Genomic DNA, 17,006 nt, shown 5'->3' on the forward strand with positions numbered 1-17,006 from the left:
TAAGTAATTCAGTATATAGGTGTGGGACTTAAAATACTATGAAACATGCTCAATCCGCCACAGTCATCTTTTCTTTGGAGAAAACTGTCAATGGCCAGTCAAAGTCAGGGGCACGCGCGATTGTGGTCAGATTGAATAGGTAACGACCTCGCAACAGCAGACGCACGTACTCTTGGTTTCGTTGCTAAGCAACGCGTCTGTTTGCAGCCTGTACTAGCCAGCAAAACAAAGCAGTTGCGCTCCGACAAATACAGTGAGAAAGGGTAGGTTTTCACAAGGTAGCCGTATCATACAATGTGATTGCTCCAGTCTGTAATGCTGTATGATAATTCGAAAAGCACTGCATGCAGTGGCAGTAAGCCGTTTCAAATCTATTTTGACAGTAAGCAAAACGCATCGCTCGCCAAAGTTACTTCTGATCAGGTTTCACAACGATATCACTGGAGCTAACAGTAGCAGTCACCTAGAAAGCGAATTTAACGTCAGCCCAGCTGCGATTGGACAGTAGCTCCGATTCTCTGTTACCGCCTTTCTGTCATAGTTTGGCCATAATATACAATGCAATAAAATATGTAATTGCATTACGTTAACTTGGTTAAGTTTGGTCCCAACTGAACAGTTGCTAACTTAGTAGACACGCGGGATGATCGACACGGATGAGCCCACGGTGGTGGACGAGGAGATGCTCCAGCAGGCGGTGGAGGAGCAGGGTCCAAAGGGTCAGGCGGGAGTCATAGCCAAGCAGGAGACTATCGAGCTGAAGGACGTACTGCACTTACGCCTGGATTACAGACGTAAGAGCATGTGGACACTTTCTTCTTAGGATCATCAGTTAATACTAACACATATTGGCATGTTTTCATCAGACGCCACTTTCAGCCTAACAATTATGTAAAATAACATTCATTTGAATGCATTCTGATTACTGCAGACATCCTGAAGATTGACCACTTGTGGCAGTTCACCTCCCTGACCAAGCTACAGCTTGATAACAACATTATTGAGAAGATTACAGGACTGGAATTCCTCACTAACCTGGTGTGGCTTGGTAAGTAGCAGTTTATTTATCATCTTTTACAAGAATCGATAATGCTCACCCATCCAAAATGTATTATGGTGCTATTTTCTGCATAACATAACATGTAAAATGAAAAAGAAAAAGATAACAAGATATCCAGAATAGGGAATAACACAATGTGTAATTCAACCAGTGAGTAGGACACTTGGCAATTGTTTACTGTTCTGAAAGCTCTTTGTGCAAGTAGTGACCAGTTATTTGTTCTTTGGGGATAAATACATTTGGCAGAGATTTATAATACACAATTGAAATATTCAATATTCAACACTCACACAAATGTGTACACCGAACTTGCAAAATACAGCCTTGAATACCATGGGTGTGTGATTCAATGAAGCTTTCAGTCTGTGACCTTCTGTGAGATCCAGCCCCGGCTGTGATCTCCAGAAGTGCTACAGAAACACAGAACTCCTCCCTCAGAAGACTTGTCCTTCAGTGTTCCTCTCATCTTCTCCCAGACCTGTCATTCAACCACATTGAGGCCATTGAGGGCCTGGAAGCCCTGGTGAAGCTGGAGGACCTCAGCCTGTCCAACAACAGCATCTCCACTATGGAGAACATGGACACCCTGGTCAACCTGCATGTCCTGTCCATCTGCAACAACAAGCTGACCCAGTTGGACAATGTGGGTTCTAATACGCTTGCCCACATTATAATACATATCACATGATACACACGTATCCTGTTTCAGTCTGCAGCCTGTATTAATCTTTTTTTTTTTAGTTGACACTTTTGTTGATTAGACTAAGCAGGGGACAATCCCCCCCGGAGCAAAGTAGGGGCCTTGCTCAAGGGCCCAACGGCTGTGCAGGTCTTATCATGGTTATACCAGGGCTTGAACCACCAACCTTCCAGATCATCATGTGCCTTAACCACTAGGCTACAGGCTGCACCTGTATTAGCACAATCCTTTTTTAGATTATTTGCCAAAAACACAAGGTGAAAAAGATGGGTAGTGCTACACATGTTTATGATGCTAAGGAAAAATCCTATTTGAATAGAAGTGAAAAACATTCTCAGTTTGAGCAGATGTGCCTGAAATTATCAGGTATTTCCACATGAGCTGTTCAGTAGTTTTGTACCACACAAGAGGACTCTGGTCAACTGGTAATGCTGCTTGCTTTCCATTCAAAAAATGACATATTTAAATGTTGATTTTAACAATTCCAAATTCTTTTTATTTCCTATTCAAGAAATATTTGAATTTTGAATCTTCAAATCGGTGAGCCCTAGGAACAGCATATCTGACACTGGTTATGTTCGCGACACTGTGATATGGTTCCCGCTGATATTCAGGTGATCTACCTGCGCAAGTTTAAGAATCTGCGCGCCCTGAACCTGGCGGGTAACCCCGTCTCCACAGAGGAGTGCTATAAGGAATTCATAGCAGTCTACCTGCCAGATCTGGCTTACCTGGACTTCCGCTTACTCAATGAGCAAACTGTGAGTATGAGAGTTGTAGTACACCGGTTCGATGTTGTGTATGTCATTTGTTGTAATGTAATGCATTGTGAAGTATTGTGTGATGTATTGTAATGGAATGTTTTATGATGTATTGCGATGTAATGTACACAGAAATGTTATATGGTGTGTTGCGATTAATGAGATGTGTTGTGATGTATTGTGATTTAGTACGTATGGTAATGTATTGTGATGGGTTGTGATTCATTGGGATGTAGCATGTTGTGTTTCTGTTCTCCTGGCTGTCTCTGATGGATGTGTCTTGGCTGCAGAGGGAGGAAGCTATGGCAAAGTATCAGTATGCCCTGGAGGAGCTGATCCACAACGAGACCCAGGAGCTGAGAGTCATAGAGGCCAAGAACCAGAAGGAGGAGGAGCTGCAGCAGCACAGAGTATACACATTGTACACACATACAGTCAACACACTATATACACATACAGTATACACACACATACAGTATACACACTATATACACATGCAGTATACACACACATACAGTATACACACACATACGGTATACACACTATATACACATGCAGTATACACACACATACAGTATACACACTATACACACATACAGTATACACTATACACACATGCTTCTCTGTACTAGATAGTACTCAAACAAAAAACTTAAGTTGTAACTGATGCTTTGCTCCACTCCCTCTCACTTTGCCCCGCCCATTCTCACTCAATGGCTTCACGCCCTCTCATTCGCAAACGCACATGTCCATCACGCTTGGCTCAGTCCCCGCTCACTCTGCCCGACCCCTTGCTGCTCCCGCAGGAGGCCTTTGTGGACTTGCTGAATGGTTCTCAGCTGTTTGAAGGCATGTATGCAGACGACACCGAGGCTGAAAGGCTGGCATACCTCCCTGGAGTGCCCATGCTGGTGGATGCATATCCTTTCCAGAGCCAGCCATTCATTTGAGAACAGCTTGGCTACTTTACTCCTTTCATGTTGTGGTTGTTGACAGTAGTGACGTTGCAGAGGGCACAATGTTCAGATACTGTACACATTGTTGTCCCAGAGCCCCAGAGCTCATTCCTAGGATATAGCTGATGGTTTTTATGCGTTCTTGATTTTGCTAAAATAGCTCATTATTTTAAGCCAGAAAGTCCACCAATCACTGTTGGTGTTGTTCTGTCGGTTATTGCCAGTGCACTGTATGACTGGTGGAGCTCATCTCAGTTTTCAGGGTAAGATGATATCACAGTTGTCCTGTCCCTATTTCATTATCCATAAACAGAACCATAGACATACATTAGACATGTAGGCAGACATTAAGATTCAAGTATCTTACCTTCTGCCTGTGTGAACCCACTACAAACCCTGAAAAAGCGCCATAAAACACTGATCGATATTAGATAAATGGAGTTCAGCAGCTGCTTTAGGGCTCCTTGACTGGGCTGTACCTACCAGAACCAGATGGTGGCGCTGTGTGTGCAGCTGTTTGAGCTGGGCCTGGTGCAGAAGCGTGCACGGGATGAGGAGGTGAAGTGCTTCTTTGACTGTTTCCACGAGGCCGTGGAAGACAACCAGCAGGTGGCGTCAGAGATAATTGTGGACTTCGAGAAGGCGAGGAGAGAGGTGAGTTAGGGGTTCCTTCATCACGCTTGCTCTTCAGTGCAGTGTTGCTGCATAACCAATTGCCGTTGACCTCACTTTCAAAATTTCAGTTCCCCTGTGAGCTAAATTGTGGTTTAGCTATCTAATAAGGTTCCACCATGTGCAACATTAACTTCAGCAAGCTATGATTCTCTGTGAATCTCTATCTCTAAGCATAACATTATCTCTGTAAATCTTTATCTTTGTGAATGTTACTGTGTCTCAGTATCTCTGTGAATGTTACTGTGTCTTGGGGGGTGGAAATTCCGTACAGATATTACAAGGTTTTTCTCACACAGCGAGTGGTCAATGTGTGGAATTGCTTGCCAGTACATGTAGTGGAGGCAGAAACACTGAGGGTTTTCAAGACCAGGCTTGATACTGTGTTAGATACTATTTCGCTCTTAGGCAAACTAGGCAGTAGGTACAGGCGTGCATTGCTGGGCTGAATGGCCTGTTCTCGCCATTACCTTACGTTATGTTATCTCTGTGAATGTAAACTCACAGATGCTGCTGGAGATGCAGAGGATGATGGACCGGGAAGAGCTGCTGGCGCGGATAGGGCAGGGCAGCAAGGAGACCTGCGACCTCCACGACGAGCTCATGACCCTGGAGCTGCAACTGGCCGACCAGCTGGAGGTCAGAGCGTCTCTGGGTGGGGACGGGTGTGGTCAGCGAAATACAGGACTGGGGCGAGGCAGGGCAGGGTAGTGCTGGGACAGGAGGGTCCGGGCTGGGGCAGGGGGACCTGGGGGCGGACTGGTCTGGATGAGGGGCTAATGGGACCTGAGGATGGGGGCTCCAGAGTGTCTCACAAAGCGCAACATGCCCCCCCTACCCCCGGTTTGTTTCAGGATGTGGTGAAGGACTTTGAGAGGAACATCTCTGACATGGTGGCAAGCTTCATCGAGGCCGCACAGGGCATATATCCTTTTATTACCATCCGCAGGCCTGGTGTGTACTGTGCCCCTACAGGGTAGAGTTGGTTTACCCAATATTCCCACTCTGTTTTCGCCTAAGCCAGTCAGTTTCAGTGGGGAGAGCAAGCAGCGGGTTCTGAAGGCATCTGACTGCAGTATGAATCTTGCTGTGAATGCCGTACACTCAAGTTTAAAACTTTTGTGGTGTTCACACCCAAGCAGCCAGAGCACTAGTCTGTCTGCTCAAAAGAAGGAGGTAAAAGGGCATCTTGTCTCAGAGGGAGAAGTAGAAACTCGTCCGTGTGGTGTGTGCATTTCCATAGTGCATTTTTCAACAGTGCTCGCAGAAAAAAAAAAAAATGTTCTGCCACTCATGTTCCCTTGGGGATGAATGGTGACCGTCTCCATGGAAATAGTTCCATTCTGTGGTGCCAGCAATGAGCTGAAGGGGGCGCCAGAGAGCAGGACAGCGAGCTTTGCGCACAACCCTGCATGAACACCACCTCAGCTGTACCTGTTCCTTAACCTGCCTTGTCTGCACCTTCGCTCAATGCCGCGACCTGGAGAACATCCACAACGAGAAGCTCCTGGAGATCTCCATGGCGACACTGGAGAAGGTGGCCAAGAACGAGCTGGAGGAGGAGTCTCAGGACGAGCTGCGAGCGGTCAGTCTACACCACGCCACGCCCGTGGTTTCCATGGTTACACACTTCCACCTGATTTTAGGTCTGTGCATATTCATGCCCCTCTCCTGCACGCCAAAACACACAAAAACACTTCATAAAACTCAGACCACAAAGAGCAATGTAACAATACTCAGGAAACGTCGTGCATATATTATTAAATACATTTAATATAAAAGGACATACAACCTGACACAATGTGGAGTGCCAAACAAGAATTGGCTGCTTTGTCTTCAGCTATTAATTGATGTCACCTTAACATAAGCAAGTTTTAGAAATTGAGGGATTTTGTAAATATACAGTATGTATACGTACGGAATAAAACAGTATATTACACTTCACTTTATATTAACAACATTTTAATATTGATCCCAATATTTTAAATGTATACTGACACATCTGACATTTAAAAATTTTGTCTGTCAACACACTTGTGCATCTTTCTCCTAATGGCCCTGGCTATAGGCTGTTTGTTGACTCCACCCTCTCTTCCCTTCGCAGCTATTGGTGGATAAAGACACTGTGATGAGTGCCATTGGTGCCTCCCATGACACTCACCTGCTGAAGATCGACAATCGGGAAGACGAGCTGGTGACTCGGATTAACAGCTGGGTGGCATCCCTCATGAAAACGGTATGTAGGAGGGGGAACGCAGTCACCCCAAAAAGCAGGGGGAGCACCAGAACATGGCTGTTAATCTAATGATAGTTCAGGGCCTAGGTTCATGAAGCATGGGGCGACATTGGCTCAGGTGGTAAGAGCAGTCGTCTGGCAGTCGGAGGGTTGCCGGTTTGATCCCGCCCTGGGTGTGTCGAGGTGTCCCTGAGCAAGACACCTAACCCCCAAATGCTCCTGATGAGTTTGCATGGCAGCCAATTGGTGTGTGAGTGTGTGTATAAATGGGTGGTGAATGAGAAGCTTCAATTGTACAGTGCTTTGGATAAAGGTGCTATATAAATGTCAACCATTTACCATTTATCTCAAAGTCAGAGGGCGGATCTAGTAACAGTAACCTTTATCAGAACCTCTATTCTGAGACATTTCATGAATAGGGGCGGCCTGTAGCGTAGTGGTTAAGGTAAATGACTGGGACATGCAATTTTGGTGGTTCTAATCCTGGTGTAGCCACAACAAGATCCCCACAGCCGTTGGGCCCTTGAGCAAGGCCCTTAACCCTGCAATGATCCAGGGGAGGATTGTCTCCTGCTTAGTCTTATCAAACGTACGTGGCTCTGGATAAGAGTGTCTGCCAGAATGCCAGTAATAGTAATAATGAATCCAGCCTTTTTTTTTAATGAGAGCAGACAGCCTGCCCTCCCATTGTATTGTTTTGGCTTTAGTCAGACAGGTCAAAAGCAGAGAGGGCAACAGGCAGGAAATGCTGACCAGGTTCCACAGCAGGGGATGTGTGGAGCAGCCTCACAGAGTCTAACAAGCCTGCTGGCTTTATAAAGGACCTCCACCATCAGAGCCTCATTTTATATTTATTTTGCTTTACTTACTTATGTTTAAAGGTGAATTACACCCAAAAGTTGGAATTGGATCTTATGTCTTTACATTAGATTACAAAGTGTTTAGCAGACGCTCTTATCCAGTGCGACATTCAACGAAGTGCAGATCAAACACAGGAACAAGTGTGAAGAGGACCCTAGAGGACAGTACGGTTCCGGTTCTTACTATACCTATTGTACTATAATAACTGTCATACAAATAACGTTATCATTGTGTATTTCACATGATATCCTTTCAAAAGCAATATGTCTGTGGCACTGAACAGGATCAGGCAAAGATTTGCTCCGACCGCTTTGGTGATTGCCTCAAGTTTGTATTAAATGAAGTTATTTTTTATCAATATTTGATAAGGCATTACAGGTCTTCTGGTGGCTGAAATTAAGGGTTTGCCTGAATAACGGAAAAAAGTGAATTACCGTCTGTTAGGTTTGATGCATTCCTGAATCATTTCTATGATCCAGTCCATTACTTTTCTTATCGTCCTCATTGTTTCCATGCAGATTCACCACGACGAGGTGGCCAGGAACCGCAAGCGAATCGCAGAGATTCATAACTACATTGACAACGTGAAGGAAAAGCTGGATGACTTGAATCCTTCCTAAGCTCCCTAAGAGATAGGGAGACAGGGTCCTGTCACTAAATCACTGTCCCCTTCATAAAATGTAGTCTTTATACACATATTTAAGGTTTTGAGACACCTTGTTCAGCTCAACCTTTAAAACTGCGGTTTCAGTGTGACTGCTATAGCTTTGTAATTCTGTAAGGGGGATTCTCCTGTGCTGGTAAAGTCTTAATGCACTGCAGTGTACTAGCTGTGTTGTGAGGGCCTGATCTATGTCTGTTGTATTACTTGTTTGGTAATCACACTTGTGGAAATGATATTGTCCGTACATTTCGGCTTCTGTAACATTTTCCACAGCCATGAGTTTTGCTGTCTGAAGTTAAACCTGAAAATGTCCTTGTGTGAAATACATTGAATCATAAATATTCAGCCAATGACTTTGTCTTTTGTCAGCAGTTAGGGGACAAAAAAAAAAAAAGCTACGGTGAAATGACTGCATCTCTACATGTCATATTTCATATTTCATTTTACACAGTTCCTCAGCCAGCTCTTATTGGATAGAAAATTACAAGCAAGGCTCAGTAGAACAGAATGAAAAATATAACTTAGATATAACTTAGAAAAGAATTGTAAGAATTGTAATGATATGGATAAAACTCATCATGTTAACCCATCAATAATCACCTCATTTCCACAAGTACATATAAATGATAATTTGACATTACAGGGTTTATTGGTTAGATCGGTTGGTTTTGAGGCACCTGCTATGTATTTCTCAAAACGACTTCCTATGACCAATGGACATCATATAAAGGTTCACTGGACTATCGTTACCACTGACCATACAATTATTTTCTTTTTTGCGTTCGGTGGTACCTGACCGCGAAAACTGGGTTTGTTTTTTGGTCATGATGGATGTAATTTCTGTCCAGTCCTGTTGAGGCATGCGCAGTGTCATCCAATGAGATAGCTCAGTGGGAGGAGCCTGACAATGTGCTTCTGTTCAGTGACAGTGCGGATTGTTGTTTGTTGTCATCATCAAGATGGAGTTTTTACTGGGGAACCCGTACAGCACTCCAGTGGGGCAATGCATAGGTAGGTAGCCAACTGTACGGTACGCAATGTCGTTATTAGATTTCTACTGTACAGTGAATTATATTGTCCAAGTTTTACACATTCTATTGACGATGGTTTGTGTTACACATTATTGTTTGTCGTCCGTTCCCATAGCTAACTAGCGCGCTAGCTAATGTAAGATTAGTCAGCAAGCTAGCTGTCAATTCTGCCTCTGAGAGCTCCAGCTGTGTGTTGACGTGTAACGATCATCTGCCTAACGTTATTTAATGCAACCCAGTCACGTATTTTGCGTATGTAGCTAGCTGTTTGTACAGATTCGCTAAATGCCGTTAGCTCGAAAGTCGCTTCAGATGGAAATATACAGTACAGTAGCAAGCTCGCCAGCATCATCGCTAGCGAACAACTTCTGGAACCAGCAATTCTTTCGGTTGGCTACGAAATAACGTTAACAGCATCAGTATTTCTGTTAACTACGACCCCTCAAGAATGGTAATCACAGTATCAAATGTTTTTCTGCTTCCTTATTTATATGTTTAGCGAAATTGACACTTCGGAAAGCTCGACATAATCTTACCATATCTGGCTACTAATGTTAGCTAGCTAGCTGACGTCGCTAGATAGCTAAATCAGAACAAAAAAACTTATTAGTATACTAATATACTAATTTATGTCACCGTAGCTAATGTGTAGATCTACGTCTACTTGCCTCCATGACACTTCTGATATTAACTAAATTATTTTACAGAATGTCAGTCCTGTCATGCATCAAATGCTATCTGCATCTAGCGATAATTACGTTAAGTAACGTTAGCTACCTGTTTTTCATTGCTTCCTGTACATTTGATTGTACGATACTTGGTAGCAACCTGCCGTGTAAAGGAAAACGATTTGGATTCGATTCGTATCTTCCTGCATGGCTAATATTCTCGTAATAAACGGGTCATCATTGTACTTTGTATCATAACTCAACTCAGAAGGAGAAGGACGGACTAACTTATATTAATTGAAGACGTCATGTAATTATTTTTATTGAAATGATGCAAGGTACGTGCTGTTCAATGTTGCCAGTGCACCTGCCTGCCCAATTTAAATATTTTATGAATGCCTTTCCTGCTTGAAGTAGCCAAACTGCATTGCATTTGTCAACGTTAATTTACATATGCTGTCCGACCTCAGTTCTGACTCTAGTGTAAAACCATTAATATCAACATTTGCACTCAGTGACAAGACAGGCCAACTATTTTTCAAAGCCTGGCATTCAGTTTGCAGCAGTGTGTGTTGAACAAGGCATATTGCGTATGCTCCATACTGAACATATTATCATTCAGTTTGCCAGGCCAATAGAATTATCCAGGAAAAAAGTATTGCATTTCTACATGTTTTCTTGGTAGATGCCCTTATCCCTGGATTACATTCGTGCTCATTTGTCATTTAAAGAGGTGTACATTGGCTGTAGACACTACTTGCTGTAGTGTGCAATGACTACCTGTGAGCCATCCCTGTGCTTTTCTTCTTACAGGCACGGCTACGTAACCGCTTTACTGCTAGTATAGTATGGAAGTATAAAAGTATAGTATGATATGATATGAATAACTCCCACTGTCCTCCAACACTTTATGGTCGTCCTTCTGGGCCAGTGGTTAGACTGGGAATGATTATCTCTAGTTAATCTGAACTTTTAGTCCATTCTTCCGTCATTCCAACTATGTCAAAAATGAACACTCAGTGGTCTCCAGGACAATGTCCTTTATTCACAGTTTTTCTTTTAATGTGGAAAGTGTCACAAATATGGGACAGACCACTTCTCATTTGTCCCACAGAATGCAGCACAGTTCTGCTATATTCCTCCTGTTCTTTGTTTACCTCTGTTTGTCTAGTCTGTCTTTGCATTATGTGCAAAACCTAATTGATTTATGAAGGTTGATTTATAAATTTGATTTAGATAAGGTGCTGTTAATGACCTGCCACAACCTACTAAGTTTAGTGTCCTAAGTTCAAGGTGGGTTTTTGATACTATTAACCTGTTTGAGGTTTGACAGTTGCTCTGCTATTTGTCATTTTTACAGTTGTGTACTCACATGATTGGTTGGTTTCCTCATCTCAGGAGATGCTGGCCACCTGACTGTTTATTAGAGATCTTTGCCCAGGCTTTTATTTACAAGATTAAACAGGGCTGTGTTCTGAAGGCCGTGCTATCAGGTAGGGCTGGCAAATGCGCAGGAAGCTGACAGGAAGGTGACAGTAACACAAATAACCTCAAGTTTGTGCAAGAGTTTGGATTAATGGCGAAAGGTACTCTTACAGGCAGTGGTGGTGGGATGTTGTAACAGTGGAGTGTGATATTCCGCGGATGTTTTTGTCGGTGAGTCAGGCCGGCTTTACCGCCACGCCTGGTCGTTTCATAGCTGCGATGAATGAGAGTTGGTCTGAGTCAAAGCTCCCAGCACTAGCCTCTTCCAGTCTCTTTTCCTTTTGGGAGGTTGAGTCAGGAGAATGGAATGTGTGCTCAGGTGGTTAGGTGCCTGGCTGTAATGAAGGCCCGAAGGCAGGGTTGCCCTATAGGATCAGGGCTGAGTAAAGCTGCCCAATCCTGACCTTCCCTGTGCGGCTGTGTGATTAAACAGGAGGCAGAACAGAGGCTAAGCTATCCAACTGCTACGGAGACAGAACCAGCTGCTAATAGAACCAAACAAATTATAATAATGGTAAATTAATTGATTGGTTCTATTCATCATAACCATAAATGGGCCCCTAACTTTTGAGTCACAATATAAATTACGTGTTATATTTTTCATTCTGTTTTGATGGTTGGAGAACTCATGAAAATTCTGTCTGGAAAATATGTAGATTAGCCTTTTTATTTACATAATACACTCACTGAGCACTTTATTAGGTAGACCTGTACATCAGCTTGTTTATGCAAATAATTAATCAGCCAATCATGTGGCAGCAAATAAATGCATACTAGCGTGCAGATATGGGCAAGTGGTTCAGCAGTTTTTCAGACCAAATGTCAGAATGGGGACGAAATGTGATCTACGTGACTTTGACCATGGAATGATTGTTGGTGCCGGACAGGCTGTTTTGAGTTTCTTTGAAACTGCTGATATCCTGGAATTTTCACGCACAACAGTTTCTAGAGTTGAGAGAGAATGGTGCGAAAAACTAAAAACATCCAGTGAGCAGCAGCTCTGTAGGCAACAATCCTTTTTAAAACGATGCGCCTTGTTAATGAGAGAGGTCAGTGGAGAATGGCTGGTCTGGTCAAATCTAACAGGAAGGTGACAGTAACGCAAATAACCTCACATTGTGGTATGCAGAAGAGCATCTCTGAACACACAATGCATCAAACCTCTGAAGTGGATAGGCTACAGCAGCAGAAGACCAATAAGTCTAAAAAATAAGTTTAATAAATACCTAATAAAGAGCTCACTGGGTGTATATATTTGTTTTGAATAGCTTGTGCCCACTTTGTTAATTATGTTTTTCCAGGCAAGCAGATAATATCAACAAAGGCACTGTAAGGCTGTTGCATCAGAAAACGTTCATTTTAATTGGAGAATCTATTCTAACACCAGCAAAGTAAATGCACAAACACACACACACCCACACACATTCAAGCTTGCGCTCAAAGTGAATGGATCACTGAAGCTGCCTTAAAGGGCTGCTGGTGTGGCCTCACTGGGATGGAGGTTGAGTGGGAAGGAGCTTATGGGTAGAGCCTGGTGCTGTCAGACCTTCAAGCTGATCCAACAGGAGCTCTGTAATCCTGCACTGGCCTTCACATGGCCAGGCCTTGTCCTTCGGCCTTCTATCCAGAGCGTCATGAAAAGCACAGGTAACCTCCAGAAGAAAGCGGCCTACCTCACTGTGAAGTGTGCTCGGATTTTGCCCCTTCTTCTCTTTCTTTGTTTGAAATGTGACACTTGCCGGCCTCCCAGGGTGTGTAAGCAGCTGAGGTGAAGCATTGCTAGATGAGCTACGCTGGATCCTTATCTTTTTCTCCCCGACCATTACTTCCCATTAATCTCAATCTTCTGTGCTCATTGGTCAGTTCATAAGGTTTTCATAATCTCACTGTTCAACATTTTTGGTCTCGTAGGCCTGTATTTTTAGTAAGATGTACTGCAGGCGTGACGTGAACACACTACAGTTCAGTGTTATTGTTAATAGTAAAAATGTGTTTGTGTCATGGCTCTGCATCTGCTGCACCTGATATTTGAAAGCCTCGGGCATTTGAAGTGTGTTGCTATTATTAATTAAAAAATTATTAGTAAAAGAATCCAAATCTTACGATGCACACTGTGCTTCTCGCCCAAACCTCGCTTCTTGGTGAATTATTTGGCAAGCCTCTGTCACAGCTTAAAGTTGAGTGCTCAGCACTGCCATTTCTAAAACCCTGTTCAAGGGACAGAAAATGGTAAATATGTTTTAAAAAATTGCCTCAGAACGACGACATCTGAGTCGAAGCGTGTGAGCGCATTCTAAAAAACATCTTTGTGAATAGGTAGCCCTTGAAAAGGCCTGCATCTGACACTGTTCCCACTCCTCCGTGTCATTCATAGGATAAAGAAGAAGACCCTTTATTTTTAGCCTCATGCTGTGTGAGGTGCTCAGATTAGCAGGGTTTGGGCGAGGCTGCTCTGGAAGAGTATGGGGGGTCTGTGGGTTGGGACTGGGGGGTCCTACTGATGGGCGAGCACAGCACGTGCCGGTGTCTCTCCTGCCGCATAGGCCTGTAGGTTCTGAGGTGTTCTCAGTGCCGCAGCGGAGCAAACCTGCATGACAAGCACCTGGATGAATGGGCCCTCTCTCCCTCTTTCTTGTTAAATCCACTTACAGGGATTACTGGGGAAATCCCTCTGGAAGTAGCTGCTGAGTACAGCCAACCAGGCACTCAGCACTAACTGCTGGAGGGTCCACCATGCCTGAGGGACCTGGTAGCCATTGTTCCCCTCTCCTTAGCTGTGGGTCAGCGGTACCTGCAGCATTGCCATAGGTCGATAGTATGTTATGTTAACATGGTCAGTGTAGTGTTTTTACACATGCTAGAAAAAAACGAAAGAAACAATTTTAGGCGGTATGATGGATGAGCTTTCATGGAATTCCTTGATTAAAAAAACATGTCCTGGCAAAAAAAGAAGAAGAAGACAAATGGTTAAAAAATGAATCTTAAAATAACCAACATAAAAGGTTTGAATATGGATATAATCTCTTCCATTACGTAAGTGCTGTGGTGCCTTGTGTCAGATGCCTCTATCTTTAGAACAAGACCCTCTCATCTTTGAGGAAATTAATTGTGAACAGGAGGAACCAGAGCTAAATTCGGGGTTTGGCTAATACTAGCCCAGAGCTAGCTTAACCCCTTTTCACACACAAATCTTTTAAATGCTGGGCTAAGCTTTAGACCTTAGCTAAATATTTGTACTTCGATGTCCTGATTTAAGGGCCCTTGGACTCATGGAACATGCAACCAATGCTTATGTTCAGTCAGTGTGATTGGACAAACATTCCACAACTACCCTGCAGGTGACCCTGACCTTGTTTCACCGTGGCTATTTTGGCCGCATGTTTTGGGTGATTTCTAGGGTTAAAAGTTGAAAAGTCAGCTCAGCCCAGTGCTAAGGTTGGAGTTATCTCACTACAGAATATGTTCTCAAGTTTGAATCCTCACACAGCCCTGAGCTTAGAGCCTCTTTAGCCCAGGGCTAAGCTGAAAACATGCAGTGTGGAAAAACCCCTGTGTGTGTGTGTTGATGGGTTTATTTGAGAGATATTTTGGGACCAGGACAAAAAAAGTTGTTATTCATTACTCCATGATGGAAGTCCTCCGACCTTCTCCTCCCACATGGAAATTGGGTATAAAATAAAGTGCAGCGCACCGGAGACTTGAGGAGGAAAGGCGATATGGAGCTCTGGTAGGATGCACTGCTGTTTTATTGATGTGAACGGTATTGTGTTTCCTCACGGGGGAGGAGAGGTAGGAGCGGGCCCTGGAGCCGGTGACTGAAGGTCACCATAATCAGAACGAGAGGTAGAGAGGAGGCAGGCTGTATGAATAATGCAGCAACAGGTTTCAAGGCTGTTCTGGCTGAATGCTGCCCTGTTTGAGGAGAACCCCGGAGAAAGATCCTCCTGCAAAGTCCGCTTCATCCGAGCGACTGTGACTGAGTGTCCATCTCGCGTTCGGATGAGTCCGCCTGCACTGAGAAGAGTCAACTCTCATGGTGGCAATGGTCGTAAAATGAGTTAAGGTTGTCATGGCAGGTTTCTTTTAGAATTTAGTCCGTGTTGTTGTATGTAATCAAACATTGTTGGTCTCAGAAAATTTCTAAGGCTAGGGTTGGGAATAGGGTCTGGGACAAAAAGTACTTAGACTTATTAGTAGAATAAGACAGATAAGTTTCTGCCTGTCTTTGGCCAGACCCTTATAATTCAGGCCTTACATTATAAACAGGCTTGTTGAAGCCAGGTAGTAGTGCCTTGCTTATGAGCTTCGTGTTGGACTTCACAACACATGGGGGCAGCCATGCTCAAAATTGAGATAATATATGTACAAAGACTGACAAATTAAAAGTCAGAAGGGGACCCAAAAAGTCAGTCGCCCAATCATTGCATCAACAATAAGTGTTGTGTATCACACAAAGTACATTGATGTACAGTATAAAGACAATCTCTCCTTCCTGTAATCCTGCATACTTTTCATAGTTTAGTGTGTCTGTAAGGCTGGCAGAATGAGGCTGGACTGGCTTTTAAATGAGGGTAGTTCCTATCTCAGCACTGATTCAGTGCTCAGTGTAGCAAAGATGGCCATGTTAGGACAGTTACCTAAGCATCATGTACAGAAATTGAGTAAATTGGTATAGCCAGATTCACAGGAAGTACAGTACAGTTTGGAGAACCACTGTACATCGTATTAATTCACCGAGACATCACAGCCTCCACAAAGCCGCACAAGGGCTGGGGCTTAGTGATGTCAGTCCCGTCGGTTTGATGGTTTTGAAATAGACTCCTTGTCCACGGCCACTTGTTTGGGGGGAGGGGAGGGGAGGAGTTTTGTTAGGATGTGATTTGACACGCCACAGATAGTGTCCTCTGGCTCTTCAACATAGCCTGGTGATTCTGGTTTAACTCCAGTCCTGGAGGACCACAGTGTCTCCAGGTTTAACTCCAGTCCTGGAGGTCCACAGTGCTGCCAAGTTTACCTTCTGTCCTGGAGGACCGTAGTGCCTGTAATTTGATTTCTGTCCTGGAGGGCCACAGTGCCTGTTACTTTCTGTGGTTTCCTTTAAACTAGAAGCCTGTTCAGGCCTCGGAAACAAGGTGTACCAAACACCTACAGACCCTGCAGGCCTACAGGACTGGAGTTTCATATCCCTGGGTTGGAATTACATGGGACCCAGCTGCTGGTCTGTCCCTCTGTGCTCCAGCGAAATGTGTGTTTGGCAGAGCTGCATGGGGGTTGTGTAAGGTCCTGATTGTGTAAGGCATCCTGTAAGAGGGTATGGTCTGAGGAGGAAGTAATGGGAATCACTAGAGAAATGAGAATGAACAGATGACAGCTCTGGAATGCAGGGGTGTGTTCTGCAGTTTACTACAGAGAGCATAGTAATGCACTTCCAAGAAAGCCGTGTGATTGTAATGATATTTTGCGTGCTTGTGTACTGCAGAAACACACACGCAAGCTATATGAATCCTTCCTGCGTGGTGAGATCTATCCATTTCTCTCATCTGTCTGTCTACATGATATTGAGTGAATAACATACCAGACTGGTCGAAGAATATGTAAATGGTAAATGGTTGGCATTTATATAGCGCCTTTATCCAAAGCGCTGTACAATTGATGCTTCTCAGTCAACCATTCATACACACACTCACACACCGACGGTGATTGGCTGCCATGCAAGGCGCCGACCAGCTCGTCAGGAGCATTTGGGGGTTAGGTGTCTTGCTCAGGGACACCTCGACACAGCCCGGGCGGGGGATCAAACTGGCAACCCTCCGACTGCCAGACGACTGCTCTTACTGCCTGAGCCATGTCGCCCCTATTGTACTGCCATTGTGGTCTTGATTCCATCCTTTATACATGGGCATTTTGTTAAA

General features: G+C 44.0%; 2 protein-coding genes across 5 annotated transcripts in view; both read left to right on the forward strand.

The window, feature by feature from the left end:
- The first annotated feature begins 391 nt into the window (after positions 1-391).
- drc3 (dynein regulatory complex subunit 3) lies at positions 392-8,251 on the forward strand. The gene is made up of 12 exons (XM_061225071.1): positions 392-794; positions 932-1,048; positions 1,537-1,703; positions 2,375-2,521; positions 2,812-2,931; positions 3,328-3,439; positions 3,956-4,131; positions 4,657-4,788; positions 5,004-5,074; positions 5,611-5,734; positions 6,254-6,385; positions 7,765-8,251. Exons 1-12 carry the CDS (start codon positions 644-646, stop codon positions 7,864-7,866), a joined length of 1,551 nt encoding a protein of 516 aa, XP_061081055.1. The 5' UTR covers positions 392-643; the 3' UTR covers positions 7,867-8,251.
- Positions 8,252-8,827: 576 nt separating this feature from the next.
- The window catches only part of LOC133114366 (TOM1-like protein 2), a 29,221-nt gene continuing 21,042 nt past the window's right edge, over positions 8,828-17,006 (forward strand). For all 4 annotated transcript variants that reach the window (XM_061223675.1, XM_061223674.1, XM_061223672.1 and 1 more), the window contains exon 1: positions 8,828-8,921. In XM_061223675.1, the coding sequence (XP_061079659.1) occupies positions 8,870-8,921 (52 nt within the window). In that variant the 5' untranslated portion in view covers positions 8,828-8,869. The remainder of the gene's footprint in view (positions 8,922-17,006) is intronic.

Source organism: Conger conger, chromosome 16 (genome assembly GCF_963514075.1).
Source record: "Conger conger chromosome 16, fConCon1.1, whole genome shotgun sequence".
Classification (NCBI taxonomy): Eukaryota; Metazoa; Chordata; class Actinopteri; order Anguilliformes; family Congridae; genus Conger; species Conger conger.